At 43.3% G+C, this 13,248-nt stretch overlaps 1 protein-coding gene across 6 annotated transcripts in view; it reads left to right on the top strand.

Moving 5' to 3' along the window:
* The first annotated feature begins 429 nt into the window (after nt 1-429).
* FGD3 (FYVE, RhoGEF and PH domain containing 3) overlaps nt 430-13,248 on the top strand; it is a 37,007-nt gene continuing 24,188 nt past the window's right edge. For 5 of the 6 annotated variants that reach the window (XM_082400926.1, XM_082400927.1, XM_082400925.1 and 2 more), the window contains exons 1-3: nt 430-2,416; nt 3,311-3,494; nt 4,400-4,919. In XM_082400926.1, coding sequence (XP_082257052.1) covers nt 2,389-2,416; nt 3,311-3,494; nt 4,400-4,919 — 732 coding nt within the window. In that variant the 5' untranslated portion in view covers nt 430-2,388. Of the gene's footprint in view, nt 2,417-3,310; nt 3,495-3,643; nt 3,773-4,399; nt 4,920-13,248 lie in introns of those variants that run through there. The other variant, XM_082400928.1, reaches the window with a different exon arrangement.

Here is a 13,248-nt window from a genome sequence, read left to right as displayed (position 1 = left end):
CTGGTGGACCCAGCTCCTGGGTGCTGATTATCCCAGGCCAGCATGGCCAGGGTCAGCCTTGGCGTCCTTGTCTGAAACACGGAATGTCACCCACCTTGGTGATTGTGACTGAGCAAGAGTACAAAAGCACTCAGCACATCTCCTGGCACATGGGTTGTGTGTGTGTGTGTGTGTGTATATAATTGGATATATGTTTATATGTATTTGTGTATGTGTGCATGTGCATATGTGTATACACGTGTGGAGGCATGTGTGTTTATATGTGTGTATGTTGGGCACCCTTGAACATGTGTTTCCTCTCCCCCAACCCTACCCTAGCCCCCGGCTCCTCTGAGCAGTGTGGAGGGGAGGCTGGAACTGGACTGCCCTGCCCTGCACTCACTTTGGCCTTGGACAGGCAGCAGGGAGACCAGTCCTGAGGTAAGCGAGGCTGGTGGCTGTATCCTGTGGCTTCCCAAATCAGATCAGAGGGTCATCTGATCTTTAGGAAGGTTGCTCTGCAACCAGGACCTCCCTCCACCATGTACTCTGCTCCCTGGAGGATGTCTTTATGCTGAGCCCTGGGCTTCCCAGTCTGGCCAAGCATGGTTCAGCTGCCCTTGCACTAAAACCCCTGGAAGATGAGATGGTCATGGCTAAAGGGCCGCCAGAGGAAAGGCACACTTCCTCCCTTTGAAGGGCCTCCAGGCAGGCCAGCCTCCCCAAGCTCTGGGCCTGCCACACCCCTCACCACCCTCCTCTACATGATTCATTGTCCCTTCTGTAACAAGGAAAATGACACTTGGTGAGTGTCAGCAACTCACCAAGTTTGCACAGCTCGGAGGTATCACCTTCCACAGGGTATAATCAACATACAATCAGCTGCATATGTTTAAAATGTACAATTTGACGTTTCAACATACACATATACACCTGTGAAAGTGTCGCCACTGCCAAGATGATGAGCACAGCTGTCAGCCCTTGAAGGCTTCGCTGTGTTCCGTTGTAACCCCCACACCACACCCACCCCTCCTTCCAGGCAACATCCCGGTCTGCTTTCTGGCACCACATGTTAGTGTACATTTCCTAGAATTCTATGTAAATGAGAAAAAAGTAGGTGCCTTTTCTTTTGTCTGTCTTCTTTCACTTGGCATGATTATTTCTAGATTCATCCATGTTGTTCAGAAGTATTCTCTTTTCCCCTCAGTGGTTGAAAGATTTGTGTAGAATTGGTATCAATTTTGGTCATCATTTTTCTCAAATATTTTTCAAGCTCACTCCTTTTTTGAGACTCCACATACATATTCTGGTTACACAGATATTATGCTGCTTAAAGTTTTTCCACATCTCACAATTCATTCTTGCTCTTTCATTTTAGATAGCTTCTATTGTCTCTCTAAACTCACTAATTTTTATTCTACAATATCTAATCTGCCATCAATCCCTTCCAGTGGGTCTTGATCACACACTTTGTGGTTTTCATCTCTGGAAGTTGGATTTGCATCTTTTTTTTATTCTTCATGTTTCTACTGACCTTTTAAATATAATGTGGGTAACTGCTGCTGCCTTAATGACCTTATCTGGTAATTCTAACATCTGTATCATATGTGGGTCAGTTTCAACTCACTGACTTTTTCTCCTCACTATGGGTTGTGTATTCCTGCCCTCCATGTCTGGTAAGTTTTGGTTGGATGCCAGACACTATAAATCTCACCTTACTGGATGCTGAATATGTTTGTGCTCTTATAATTGTCCTTAGGCATTGTTTAGGGATGCAGTTAAGTTGTTTGTAAACAGATGGACTTTCCTGTTAAAATTCATCAGTATTTGTTAGGTGGGACCTGAGCAGAGCTCACCGTGGGGCTAATTATGCCCCACACTGAGGCAAGACCCTTCCAAGTTCTCTAACTCCCTGTGGATCTTGGGGTTTCCAGTCTAGCTGGTGGAAACAGGCATATTCCCTGCCCTGTGTGAGCACCAGCTGATGTTCCCTCTGACCCTCTCAAGTAGATCTTTCTCCAGCATTGCAGTTTCCTCACACATGCACTGAGCCATCTCCGAGGGCCCTTGTCAGCTCTCTGCGCTCTCTCTAGTGCTCTATCCTGTGACCTCCAGCTGCCTTCATGTTCCTGGACTCCCAGCTCTGTTTCCTTACTCAGGGGTCTACCTGGGATCCCCTTCGCTGGGCAGGAAGCTGGGGTGAGAGAGGGATCACTGCACTCGTACCCACCTCTCAGGAGCACCGCACTTTGCTGCCTGGTGTAAGGTGTCTCTCAAGTGTTGTTTCGTATGTTTTATCCATGATTTGGTTGTTTCCAGTGAAAGAGTATCTCCAGTTTCTGTTGTTCCATCTTGACCAGAAGCAGGAATCCCTGAGGTGTGATTGCAGCAGGCTCCACCTGGCACCAGATGGCTGCGTTGGACACACCAGAGCTGAGTGCGTGGCCTGCATTCCATCTGGCATATTTTGACTGCTGTGTCATGTCTGATTTCCGGAAACTGGAATTTATCACCTGTGCTATGAGAAAAATGCAGCAAAGCATGCATTTTCTGTTTAGAAATCTTGATATTTCTCCCCATTAAGCTCTTTAAGAGTGTGGCAGTAGCCAATACTAAATGTGCACCCTGCACTGGTTTTGGTGTCACTTAAAGAAAGGTCCACTCAGAAGAAATCTGACTGCACTGGAAGGCAAGAGCGCAGGAGACTATCACAGGGGCTGGAGTTGGCGCTTGACTCCTGGGGCCTCACCAGCCCTCAAGGCCACGCACGCACAGAGGTGGCTCATGCTTCTCTTCTGAACATGCTCTGACCGGAGGCCCTTCTGCTGCATGGGTGGCCGAGGGTCAGGCTTCAGGACACCTTTTTGGTTGTGTGTGTTGCGGGGAGGGGAAACTGCATCTCCACCGATGGTTCTTTATTTCGTTTAGCAAGGGAGGAAGGGAATGTGTGAAGAAGCCACTGGCAGCAGAGCTGAGTGAGTGCCTGTGTCTGGGAGGGTGCGTGGAGATGCCAGCCAGCTCTCCTCAGACACAGTGGGCACTGCACACTCAAGGGAACCCTTTCTCCCTGAGTCACTGCATGACTGGGAACAAGCTCAGTTCTGGCCCCAGTTTTAAGCCAGGGCCTAGAAGCTACTGCACGGGGACCAGGGACTCAGCCATGCTCCATCCACCCGCAGACCTCTATGACCTGCCTGGGGGTCTCCTGCACTGGGTGGTGGCACGAAGCTGCCCTTCCATGTTCTCCCTTGAGCACTGGGTCTGTCACCCACACTGCTCCAAGTGCCAGTGGAGAAGGTGGTTTTCATTCTCCTTTCACGTTTTTTTTCAGAACCTCCTGAACTGCTCCACTTCAAAACTGCTGGGCAAGAAAAAGATTTTCAGCAAATCCTCCCAGCCCACCAACCCTGTGCAAGGCCTGGGCTGGCCAACTCAAACGACTTGGAACGCAGCCAGCAGGGAACCTGGCACCCACCCTTCCACCTCAGTGTCCTTGTGGAGTCTGACAGCCTCAGGTAACCCACCTCTTGCCCAGGAGTAAGTGACTGCCACTCCTGGTCCCTGTCCTCCTCTGCAGCTCCACGGGGGGTTCAAGTGGAAGATTTTGGGGAATGTCAATCTCCTCCCAGTCTAGTCTCACCTTTGACCCTCTCTGTGCACCTAGACTGACATTTGAAGGTGCCTTTCCTCCACGAGGGTTTCCAGAAGAGGCACCATGTGAGGGCATGAAGTAGCTCCAGTGCTTAGCAGGAAGAGGAACTGGGGACCAAGATCCAGCTTCCTCAGCCTCCAGGTCTCTGGAAAATGATGGGTCACCTGTCAGACAGAATATCGACAGTGATATTGAGGGAGGGTCTCGATGGGCATCCTGCCTCACCTCAGAGCTACATGGTAGGATAGAGTGCCACGGATGCCAAAGCACAGTACAGACCAGATTCACTGTGCTCATGATGGTTATCGCTATTCTTTTACACATATATTCTGAATTCATTGAGGGGCACGTAGCTTCACGCTACAGAATTCATTCCTCCCTCTCCTTTTTTTTCTTTCACTCTTTTTTCTTTCTTTCTTTCCTTCCTTCTTTTCTCCCTTCTTTCCTTCCTTCCTTCCTTCCTTCCTTCCTTCCTTCCTTCCTTCTTTCTTTCTTTCTCTCTCTCTCTTTCTCACTCTCTCCCTCCCTCCTTCCCTCTCTCTCTTCCTTCTTTTTTTTAATGAAGAAATTTATTTTTAGAATAAAATGCTTTCCATTGGCCATTGCCCCAAAGCCTGCCTAGTTAGGACCCAGCTGAGGCTGACCAGGGTGTTCACTTCACACTCAGCCCCATTCCCCCTCCTCCATGTTGATTTTCTCCAGAGGGCCCCACCTGGGGGCTGGTCCATGGCCCAGCTGGCATTGACTACACTCATTTCTCCCTGACAGGAAGCCCCCGGCCAGCCCCTCAAAGAGCTCAGAGAACTCAACTCTGAGGATGGAGCCAGGAGGGGGGTCCTCAATGCCCCCAGCCCCCATTGCCACCCGGGGGGAGCCAGATGCTGGGCCTAGCAGCTCCTCCCTGGAGCATCCAAGCACAGACCCAGGGAAGCTCCGAGCGCTTCCTGTTGGGCCTGGAGCCCACTGCAGGGACCCTGCCTCCGGGAGCCCTGGCAGCCAGGCCTCTGCGGGGGACATGGGCTCTGTGGGTGAGCCCAGCAGCGGCACTAAGATCCCTAACCGGGACAGCGGGATAGACAGCCCTTCCTGCAGCGTGGTTGGCGAGCACTTCTCCTGCGAGGACGGCAGCGAGGCGGGCCCAGGCCCCACCATCAAAGGCCTGCACCTGGAGACAGCCCCAGGTGGCAAGGCCCCACAGGAGGAGGCCGATAGCGATATGGGCGAGGGCAGCAGTGAGGAGCCAGACCCCGAGAATAGCCCCTTGAGGGCTGACGCGGATCCAGCCAAGGTAGGCCACCTTCCCGTCCCAGGTGTCAGGGGCTGCAGAGCTCTCCTCCGAGGGTATTTGACGTTTACAGTGCCATCACCCAGGCCTGGTGCCAGTAGCAGGGTGTACACTCAGACACCATACTCAGAGAAGCCCCTGCTATGGGTTGGTGGGCAGGCCCTGGGGAAGGACCACTCAGGCAGGGGTCTCCCTGAGACATCAGACAATGATCTCACTCCCAAGCCTTAGTTCCATGGCCCCACAGTGGCACAGGGACCCCACCCCAGGGTGGCTGTGGAGGTTCATCTTAGAGGGAACAGTGCTGCCACCACTCTTTGCCAGTGCTTGCTGCCTGCCTTGCAGAGGCCCCATGAGGAAAACAGCATGCTTGTCACCTTATTTTATGAATGGAGAAACCCCAGGGTTTCCCATGGGGTGTGGCAGAGGCAGGAAGGGAGCCCAGGCATGCGAGGGGAGCCCCGTGTAGATGGCCCCGGGAAGCAGGTGTGCCCACCCGTGGGGGCTCGGCCTTGCAAGAAAGCTCATCTGTGTCCCTTTAGCGTTTTGGGCTCTGGGCTCTACACTGGGACTTGTGGGGACATGGAAGTAAAGCCGACAGCCCTGGCTTAGAGAGACCGCCTGTGCATGGGAGGAGAACAGCGTAGGTAAGCTACAAGTGACTGGGTCCCAAGACAAGCACAGGTGGCATTTGGCCAGGGTCAGACCTGCTGGCTCCTGGTAGAGATGGTATGGACTAACATGGCCGCATCAAGAGGCAGGCTTAGTGGGCAAAGGGCAGCCACAGGCCTGCACTGCTGAAAGCCAAATTCCCAGCGAGTGGGCTGGGGGCATGTTTTAATCTAAGTTTTATTATTATTCAGGAATGGTGAAGCCAACAAATCAGGAGATGACTGCCATTTAAAGACAGTTTATTACTCATAGTTCCCGAGAGGAGGGGGCACACCACACCATGGGGAACCAGAGGGAAAAGCACCAAGGTGGGGCAGGAGGCAGAGGGAGTGGAAATTGTGAGCAAGAGTCTTTTTTTAATCACGTAATGATTTTATTCTTTTAATTGAAGTATAGTTGATGTACAAATACTATATAAGTTACAGTAGAGTCTTTATTGTGGTTTCTGAGGAGAGGGATGGGTGAGACAGGGTAAACAGGCTTAAGATTGGCCAGTTTGAATAATTTCAGTGGGTTCTGTGCACAGGGGCTGTCCCTGGATAGCTAACACCTGGACCTGTGTAATTAGGGCGGGGAATAGGGGAAAAGCAAGTATAAAGAAGGTGGTTGGGTGTGGGCTCTGGATGGGTTGGTTTGCACTTGAAAGACATTCTTGCCAGCGAATCCTTTACATCTCTAGGAATCAGCGAACCCTGGGAGGGACAGTCCCTCCAGGATCAGCAAGGCCCCAAAGTTTTGGTATCAGGATAATGCTGGTCTCATGGAATGAGTTAGGAAGTGTTCCTTACTCTTTAATTTTTTTGGAAAAATTTGAGAACAATTGGTATTAATTTCCCAGTGAAGCTATCTGTTTCTGGGCTTTTCTTTGTTGAGAAGTTTTTTATTGCTTATTTAACCTCCTTACTTGTTATTGGTCTGTGCAAATTTTCTATTTCTTCATGACTCAGTGTTGGTAGGTTGTGTTTCTAGGAATTTACCTATTTCTTTTAGCTTACCCAATTGTTGGCATTTAATTGTTCAGAGCCATCTCTTCTGATCCCTTGTATTCAACTGTGGTATCAGTTGTAGTATTTCCTCTTTCATTTTATTTATTTGAGTTCTTTCTCATTTTTTGGGTAAGTCTAGCTAAAGGTTTGTTAATTTTGTTTATCTTTTCAAAAAACAACTCTTAGTTTTGTTGGTTTTTTCCCATTGTTTTTCTACTCTCTGTTTCATTTATCTCTGTTCTAATCTCCATTATTTCCTTCCTCCTGACTGCTTTGGGTTTAGTGTGTTCTTTTTCTAATCTTGAGGTGTAAAGTTAGGTTGTTGATTTGAGATCTTTCTTCCTTTTACATGTATGCACTTACAGCTATAAACGTCCCTCTTAGCACTGCTTTTGCCACATTCCATAAGTTTTGACATATTGTGTTTTCATTTTCATTTGTCTCAAGCTATTTTCTAATTTCCTTTGTGACTTCTTTGACTCTTCTTTAAGTGCGTATTTTCTAATTTCTACATATCTGTGGATTTTCCAGTTTTCCCTGTGCTGTTGATTTCTAGTTTCATTCTATTGTGATTGGAAAAGATATTTTATATGATTTCAATCTTCTTGAATTTGTTAATACTTGTTTTGTGGCCTAACAAGTGGTTTGACCTGAAGAACGTTCTGTGTGCACTTGAGAAGAATGTACGTTCTGCTGTTGTTATATGGAGTGTTCTGCATATGTTTGTTAGGTTCATTTGATCTACAGTATTATTCAAATCCCCTGCTTCCTTATTGATATTTTGCATGTCCTATCCAGTATTGAAAGTGGAGTACTGACATCTCCTACTATTCTTTTGTTGCTATCTGTTTCTTGCTTCAATTCTGCCAAAGTTTGCTTCATATGTTTAGGAACTCTGAGGTTTGATGAATAAATATTTATAATTGTTATATCTTCTTGGTGAATTGGTCCTTTTAACATTATATAATGTCTTTCCTTGTATTGTGTAATGGTTTTTTTATTTAAAGTCCATTCTGTCTGATGTAAATATGGCCACTCGTGATCTCTTTTGTTTACCATTTCCATGAAATATCTTTTTCCATCTTTCACTTTCAGCCTATGTACGTCCTTAAATCTAAAGTGAGTTTCTTGTGGGTAGCATATAATCGGATTTTTAAAAAAATCTGTTCAATCAATCCATGTCTTTTGATTGGGGAGTTTAATTCATTTGCATTTAAAGTAATTACTGGTAGGGAAGGACTTACTATTGCCTTTTTCATTGTTTTCTGTATGTTTTGTAGCTTTTTTGTCCCTCTCTTACTGCTTTCCTTTTTTAAGTTTAATTGAGTTTTTGTAATAATATGCTTTGATTCCCTTCTCATTGCCTCTTGTGTATATTCTATGTATTTTTTCTATTGCAATTACATAAAATAATTAAAGTTATAGTATTTTTTTTTAAAGATCTTCCATCTGCTTTTTATTTTTTTATTGGAGTATAATTGCTTTACAATGTTATGTTGGTTTCTGCTGTACAACAAAGTAAATTAGCTATATGTATACATATATCCCCTCCCTCTTGGACCTCTCTCCCACCCCCCCATCCCATGCATCTAGGTCATCACAGAGCACTGAGCTGAGCTCCCTGTGCTATACCACATGTTCCCACTAGCTATCTATTTTACACATGGTAGTGTATTTATGTCAAACCTAATCTCCCAATTCATCCCTCCCTCCCCTTCCCCCGCCGTGTCCACACGTCCATTCTCTACATCTGTGTCTCTATTCCTGCCCTGCAAATAGGTTCATCTGTACCATTTTTCTAGATTCCATGTATATGTGGTAATATTTGATATTAGTTTTTCTCTTTCTGACTTACTTCACTGTTTCACTATGTATGACAGACTCTAGGTCCATCCACATCTCTACAAATGACCCAATTTGTTCTTTTCTATGGTTAATATTCCATTGTATAAATATGCCACATCTTCTTTACCCATTCATCTGTTGAAGGACATTTAGGCTGTTTCCATGTCATGGCTATTGTAAATAGTGCCGCGATGAACATTGGGGTACATGTGTCTTTTTGAACTATGGTTTTCTCAAGGTATAAGCCCAGTAGTGGGATTGCTGGGTCATACGGTAATTCTATTTTTAGTTTTCTAAGGAAACTCCATTCTATTCTCCACAGTGGAGGTATCAATTTACATTCCCACCAACAGTGCAAGAGGGTTCCCTTTTCTCCACACCCTCTCCAGCATTTATTGTTTGTGACTTTTTGCTGATGGCCATTCTGACTGGTGTGAGGTAATACCTCATTGTAGTTTTGATTTGCATTTTTCTAATAATTAGTGATGTTGAGCATCTTTTCATCTGTATAGCATTTTATTTTAAGCTGATAAAAACTTAACTTCAATGATATACAAAAACTCTACTCCTTTACAACTCCCCCTCCCAGACACTCTATGTTATTGATGTCACAAATTATGTATTTGTATATATAGTATGCACTTTCACATAGATTTATAATTTTTAAATGTTTTTGTCCTTTTTGTGTTATTTTCTATCAAAATTATGATAGTACAGGTTACTATATTTGTTCATGCATTTACCTTTATTGAAGAACCTTATATTTTTGTACAGCTTCATGTTGCTATCTACCATCTTTTCACAACTTGAAGGACTTACTTTAGCATTTCTTGTATAGCAGGTCTAGTGGTAATGAACTCTTTATCTTCTGTTTATTTGGGAAAGTCTTAATTTCTTCTTCATTTTTAAAATTTTTATTATTTTATTTTGTTTTATTTTATAAATTGGAGTATAGTTGCTTTACAATATTGTGTTAGTTTATGCTGTACAGCAAAGTGAATCAGCTATATGTATACATATATCTCCTCTTTTTGGATTTCCTTCTCATTTCGGCCACCACAGAGCACTGAGTAGAGTTCCCTGAGCTATACAGTAGGTTCTCATTAGTTATCTATTTTATACATAGTATCAATAGTGTTTATATGTTAATCGCAATCTCCCAATTCATCCCATCCCCCCCTTCCCCCTTGGAATCCATACGTTTGTTCTCTACTTCTGTGTCTCTATTTCTGCTTTGTAAATAAGATCGTCTACACCAATTTTTTCAGATTCCACATACATGCATTAATATATGATATTTGTTTTTCTCTTTCTGACTTACTTTGCTCTGTATGACAGTCCCTAGGTCCATCCATGTCTCTACAAATGACCCAATTTTGCTTCTTTTTATGGCTGAGTAATATTCCATTGCACAATGTACCACATCTTCTATATCCATTCATCTGTTGATGGACATTTAGGTTGCTTCCGTGTCCTGGCTATTGTAAATAGTGCTGCAATGAACATTGGGGAGCATGTATCTTTTTGAATTATGGTTTTCTCTGGGTGTGTGCCCAGTAGTGGGATTGCTGGGTCATATGGTAGTTCTATTTTTTGCTTTTTAAGGAATCTCCATACTGTTCTCCATAGTGGCTGCATCAATTTACATTCCCACCAACAGTGTAAGAGGGTTCCCTTTTCTCCACACCCTCTCCAGCATTCATTGTCTGTAGTTTTTTTTTTTTTTTTTTTTTTTGGCTGCTTTGGATCTTTGTTGCTGTGCACAGGTTTCCTCTAGTTGTGGCAAGCGGGGGCTACTCTTCATTGAGGTGTGTGGGCTTCTCATTGTGGTGGCTTCTCTTGTTGTGGAGCATGGGCTGTAAGTGCACAGTCTTCAGTAGTTGTGGCTCGCGGGCTCTAGAGCGCAGACTCAGTATTTGTGGTGCACGGGATTAGTTGCTCTGTGGCACATGGGATCTTACTGGACCAGGGCTCAAACCTATGTCCCCTGCCTTGGCAGGTGGATTCTTAACCACTGTGCCACCAGGGAAGCCCTATTGTTTGTAGATTTTTTGATGATAGCCATTCTGACCAGTGTGAGATGATACCTCATTGTAGTTTTGACTTGCATTTTTCTAATAATTAGTGATGTTGAGCATCTTTTCATGTGTTTGTTGGCCATCTGTATATCTTCTTTGGAGAAATGTCTATTTAGGTCTTCCGCCCATTTTTGGATTGGGTTGTTTGTTTTTTTGATATTGAGCTGCGTGAGCTGCTTGTATATTTTGGAGATTAATCCTTTGTCAGTTGCTTCATTTGCAAATATTTTCTCCCATTCTGAGGGTTGTCTTTTCGTCTTGTTTATGGTTTCCTTTGCTGTGCAAAAGGTTTAAGTTTCATTAGGTCCCATTTGTTTATTTTTGTTTTTATTCTCATTACTCTAGGACGTGGGTCAAAAAAGGTCTTGAAGCAATTTATGTCAAAGAGTGTTCTTATGTTTTCCTCCAAGAGTTTTATACTGTCTGGCCTTACATTTATGTCTTTAATCCATCTTGAGTTTATTTTTGTGTATGTTAGGGAGTGTTCTAATTTCATTCTTCTACATGTAGCTGTCCAGTTTTCCCAGCATCACTTATTGAAGAGGCTATCTTTGCTCCATTGTATATTCTGGCCCCCTTTGTCATAGATTAGGTGACCATAGGTGCGTGGGTTTATCTCTGAGCTTTTGATCCTGTTCCACTGATCTATATTTCTGTTTTTGTGCCAGTACCATCTGTTTTGATTACTGTAGCTTTGTAGTATAGTCTGACGTCAGGGAGCCTGATTCCTCCAGCTCCAGTTTTGTTTCTCAAGATTGCTTTTGCTATTTGAGGTCTTTTGGGTTTCCAAACAAATTGTAAAATTTTTGTTCTAGTTCTGTGAAAAATGCCCTTGGTAATTTGATAGGGATTGCATTGAATCTGTAGATTGCTTTGGGTAGTATACTCATTTTCACAATGTGGATTCTTCCAATCCAAGAACATGGTATATCTCTCCATCTTTTTGTGTCATCTTTGATTTCTTTCACCAGTATCTTATCGTCTTCTATGTACAGGTCTTTTGCCTCCTTCGGTAGGTTTTTTCCTAGGTATTTTATTCTTTTTGTTGCAATGGTAAATGGGATTGTTTCCTTAGTTTCTCTTTCTGATCTTTCATTGTCAGTGTATAGGAATGCAAGAGATTTCTGTGCATTAATTTTGTATTCTGCAACTTTACCAAATTCATTGATTAGCTCTAGTAGTTTTCTGGTAGCATCTTTAAGATTTTCTATGTATAGTACCATGTCATCTGCAAACAGTGACAGTTTTACTTCTTCTTTACCAATTTGGATTCCTTTTATTTCTTTTTCTTCTCTGATTGCTGTGGCTAGGACTTCCAAAACTATGTTGAATAATGGTGGCGAGGGTGGGAACACTTGTCTTGTTCCTGATTTTAGAGGAAAAGCTTTCAGTTTTTCACCATTAAGAATAATGTTTGCTGTGCATTTGTCATATATGGCCTTTATTATGTTGAGGTAGGTTCCCTCTATGCCCACTTTCTGGAGAGTTTTTATCATAAATGGGTGTTGAATTTTGTCAAAAGCTTTTTCTGCATCTATTGAGGTGATCATATGGTTTTTATTTTTCAATTTGTTAATATGTGTATCACATTAATTGATTTGTGTATATTGAAGAATACTTGCATCCCTGGGATAAATCCCACTTGATCATGGTGTATGATCTTTTTAATGTGTTGTTAGATTTGGTTTGCTAGTATTTAGTTGAGGATTTTTGCATGTATGTTCGTCAGTGATATTGGCCTGTAATTTTCTTTTTTTGTGATATGTTTGTCTGGTTTTTGTATCATCGTCTTCATTTTTGAAAGATGGCTTTGCTGGATACATATTCTTGGTTGACAGTTTTTTTTTTTCTTTCAGCACTTTAAATATATCATCCCACTCCTTCCACCTCCCCCTTTTTTTTATTATAATGTGTCCCAGTGTGGTTCTTTGGATTTATCCTATTTGGAGTTCTGTAAGCTTCTTGAATTTGTATGTCCATTTCTTTCCTCATATTTGGGACATTTTCAGCCACTAATTCTTCAAGTATGCTGTACTTGACTCCCAAAATGCATATATTGGTCCCTTGGGTAGTATCCCATAAGTTTCTTAGGCTCTCTTTGCTTTCTTCATTGTTTTTTCTTTTTGTTTCTCTGATTTATGATTTCAAATTACCTAGCTTGAATGTTTCAGTCTAGTTATTGCAATTTTCAGTTCTAGAGTTTCTATTTGGCTCTTTTTTTTTTAATAGTTTGTATCTCTTTATTGATATTCTCATTTTGTTCATGCATCACTTTCCTGATTTCACTTAGTTGTCTGTGTTCTTTTTTAGTTCATTGAGCATCTATATGACAGGTATTTAATATTTTTTACAGGCAGCTCATAGAGCTATGTTTCTTTAGGTTTGGTTTCTGGAATTTTATTTTGTTCCTTTAATCACACCATGTTTCCCTGTTTCTTTGTAATTTTTTGCTGGAATTTGGGCATCTGAAAAACAATCATCTCTCCAGTCTTTGCATGCTGGCTTTGTGCAGGGAAAACCTTAGCCAATCAGGCTGGAATTTCTAAGACCTATTAAACTTTTTCTGATCTCTTGCTCCCCTGGCATCTGCTTGCGGAACATCAGCTCTAACATGCTGCTTCCCTCTGTTTTCAAACTCTGGTGCTGGTCATGACAGCATTCCAAATCAGGCAAGATAGAAACCAGTCCCTCAGGCAGCTTCCAGATGAGCCAAAACTTTGGATGCACAGTTCACTCCTTTGTTTCCATCCT

This window comes from Balaenoptera borealis, assembly GCF_965194805.1.
Source record: "Balaenoptera borealis genome assembly, chromosome: 8".
Classification (NCBI taxonomy): Eukaryota; Metazoa; Chordata; class Mammalia; order Artiodactyla; family Balaenopteridae; genus Balaenoptera; species Balaenoptera borealis.
The sequence above is the reverse complement of the archived record's forward strand: the minus strand, read 5'-3'. Positions and strand labels throughout refer to the sequence as shown.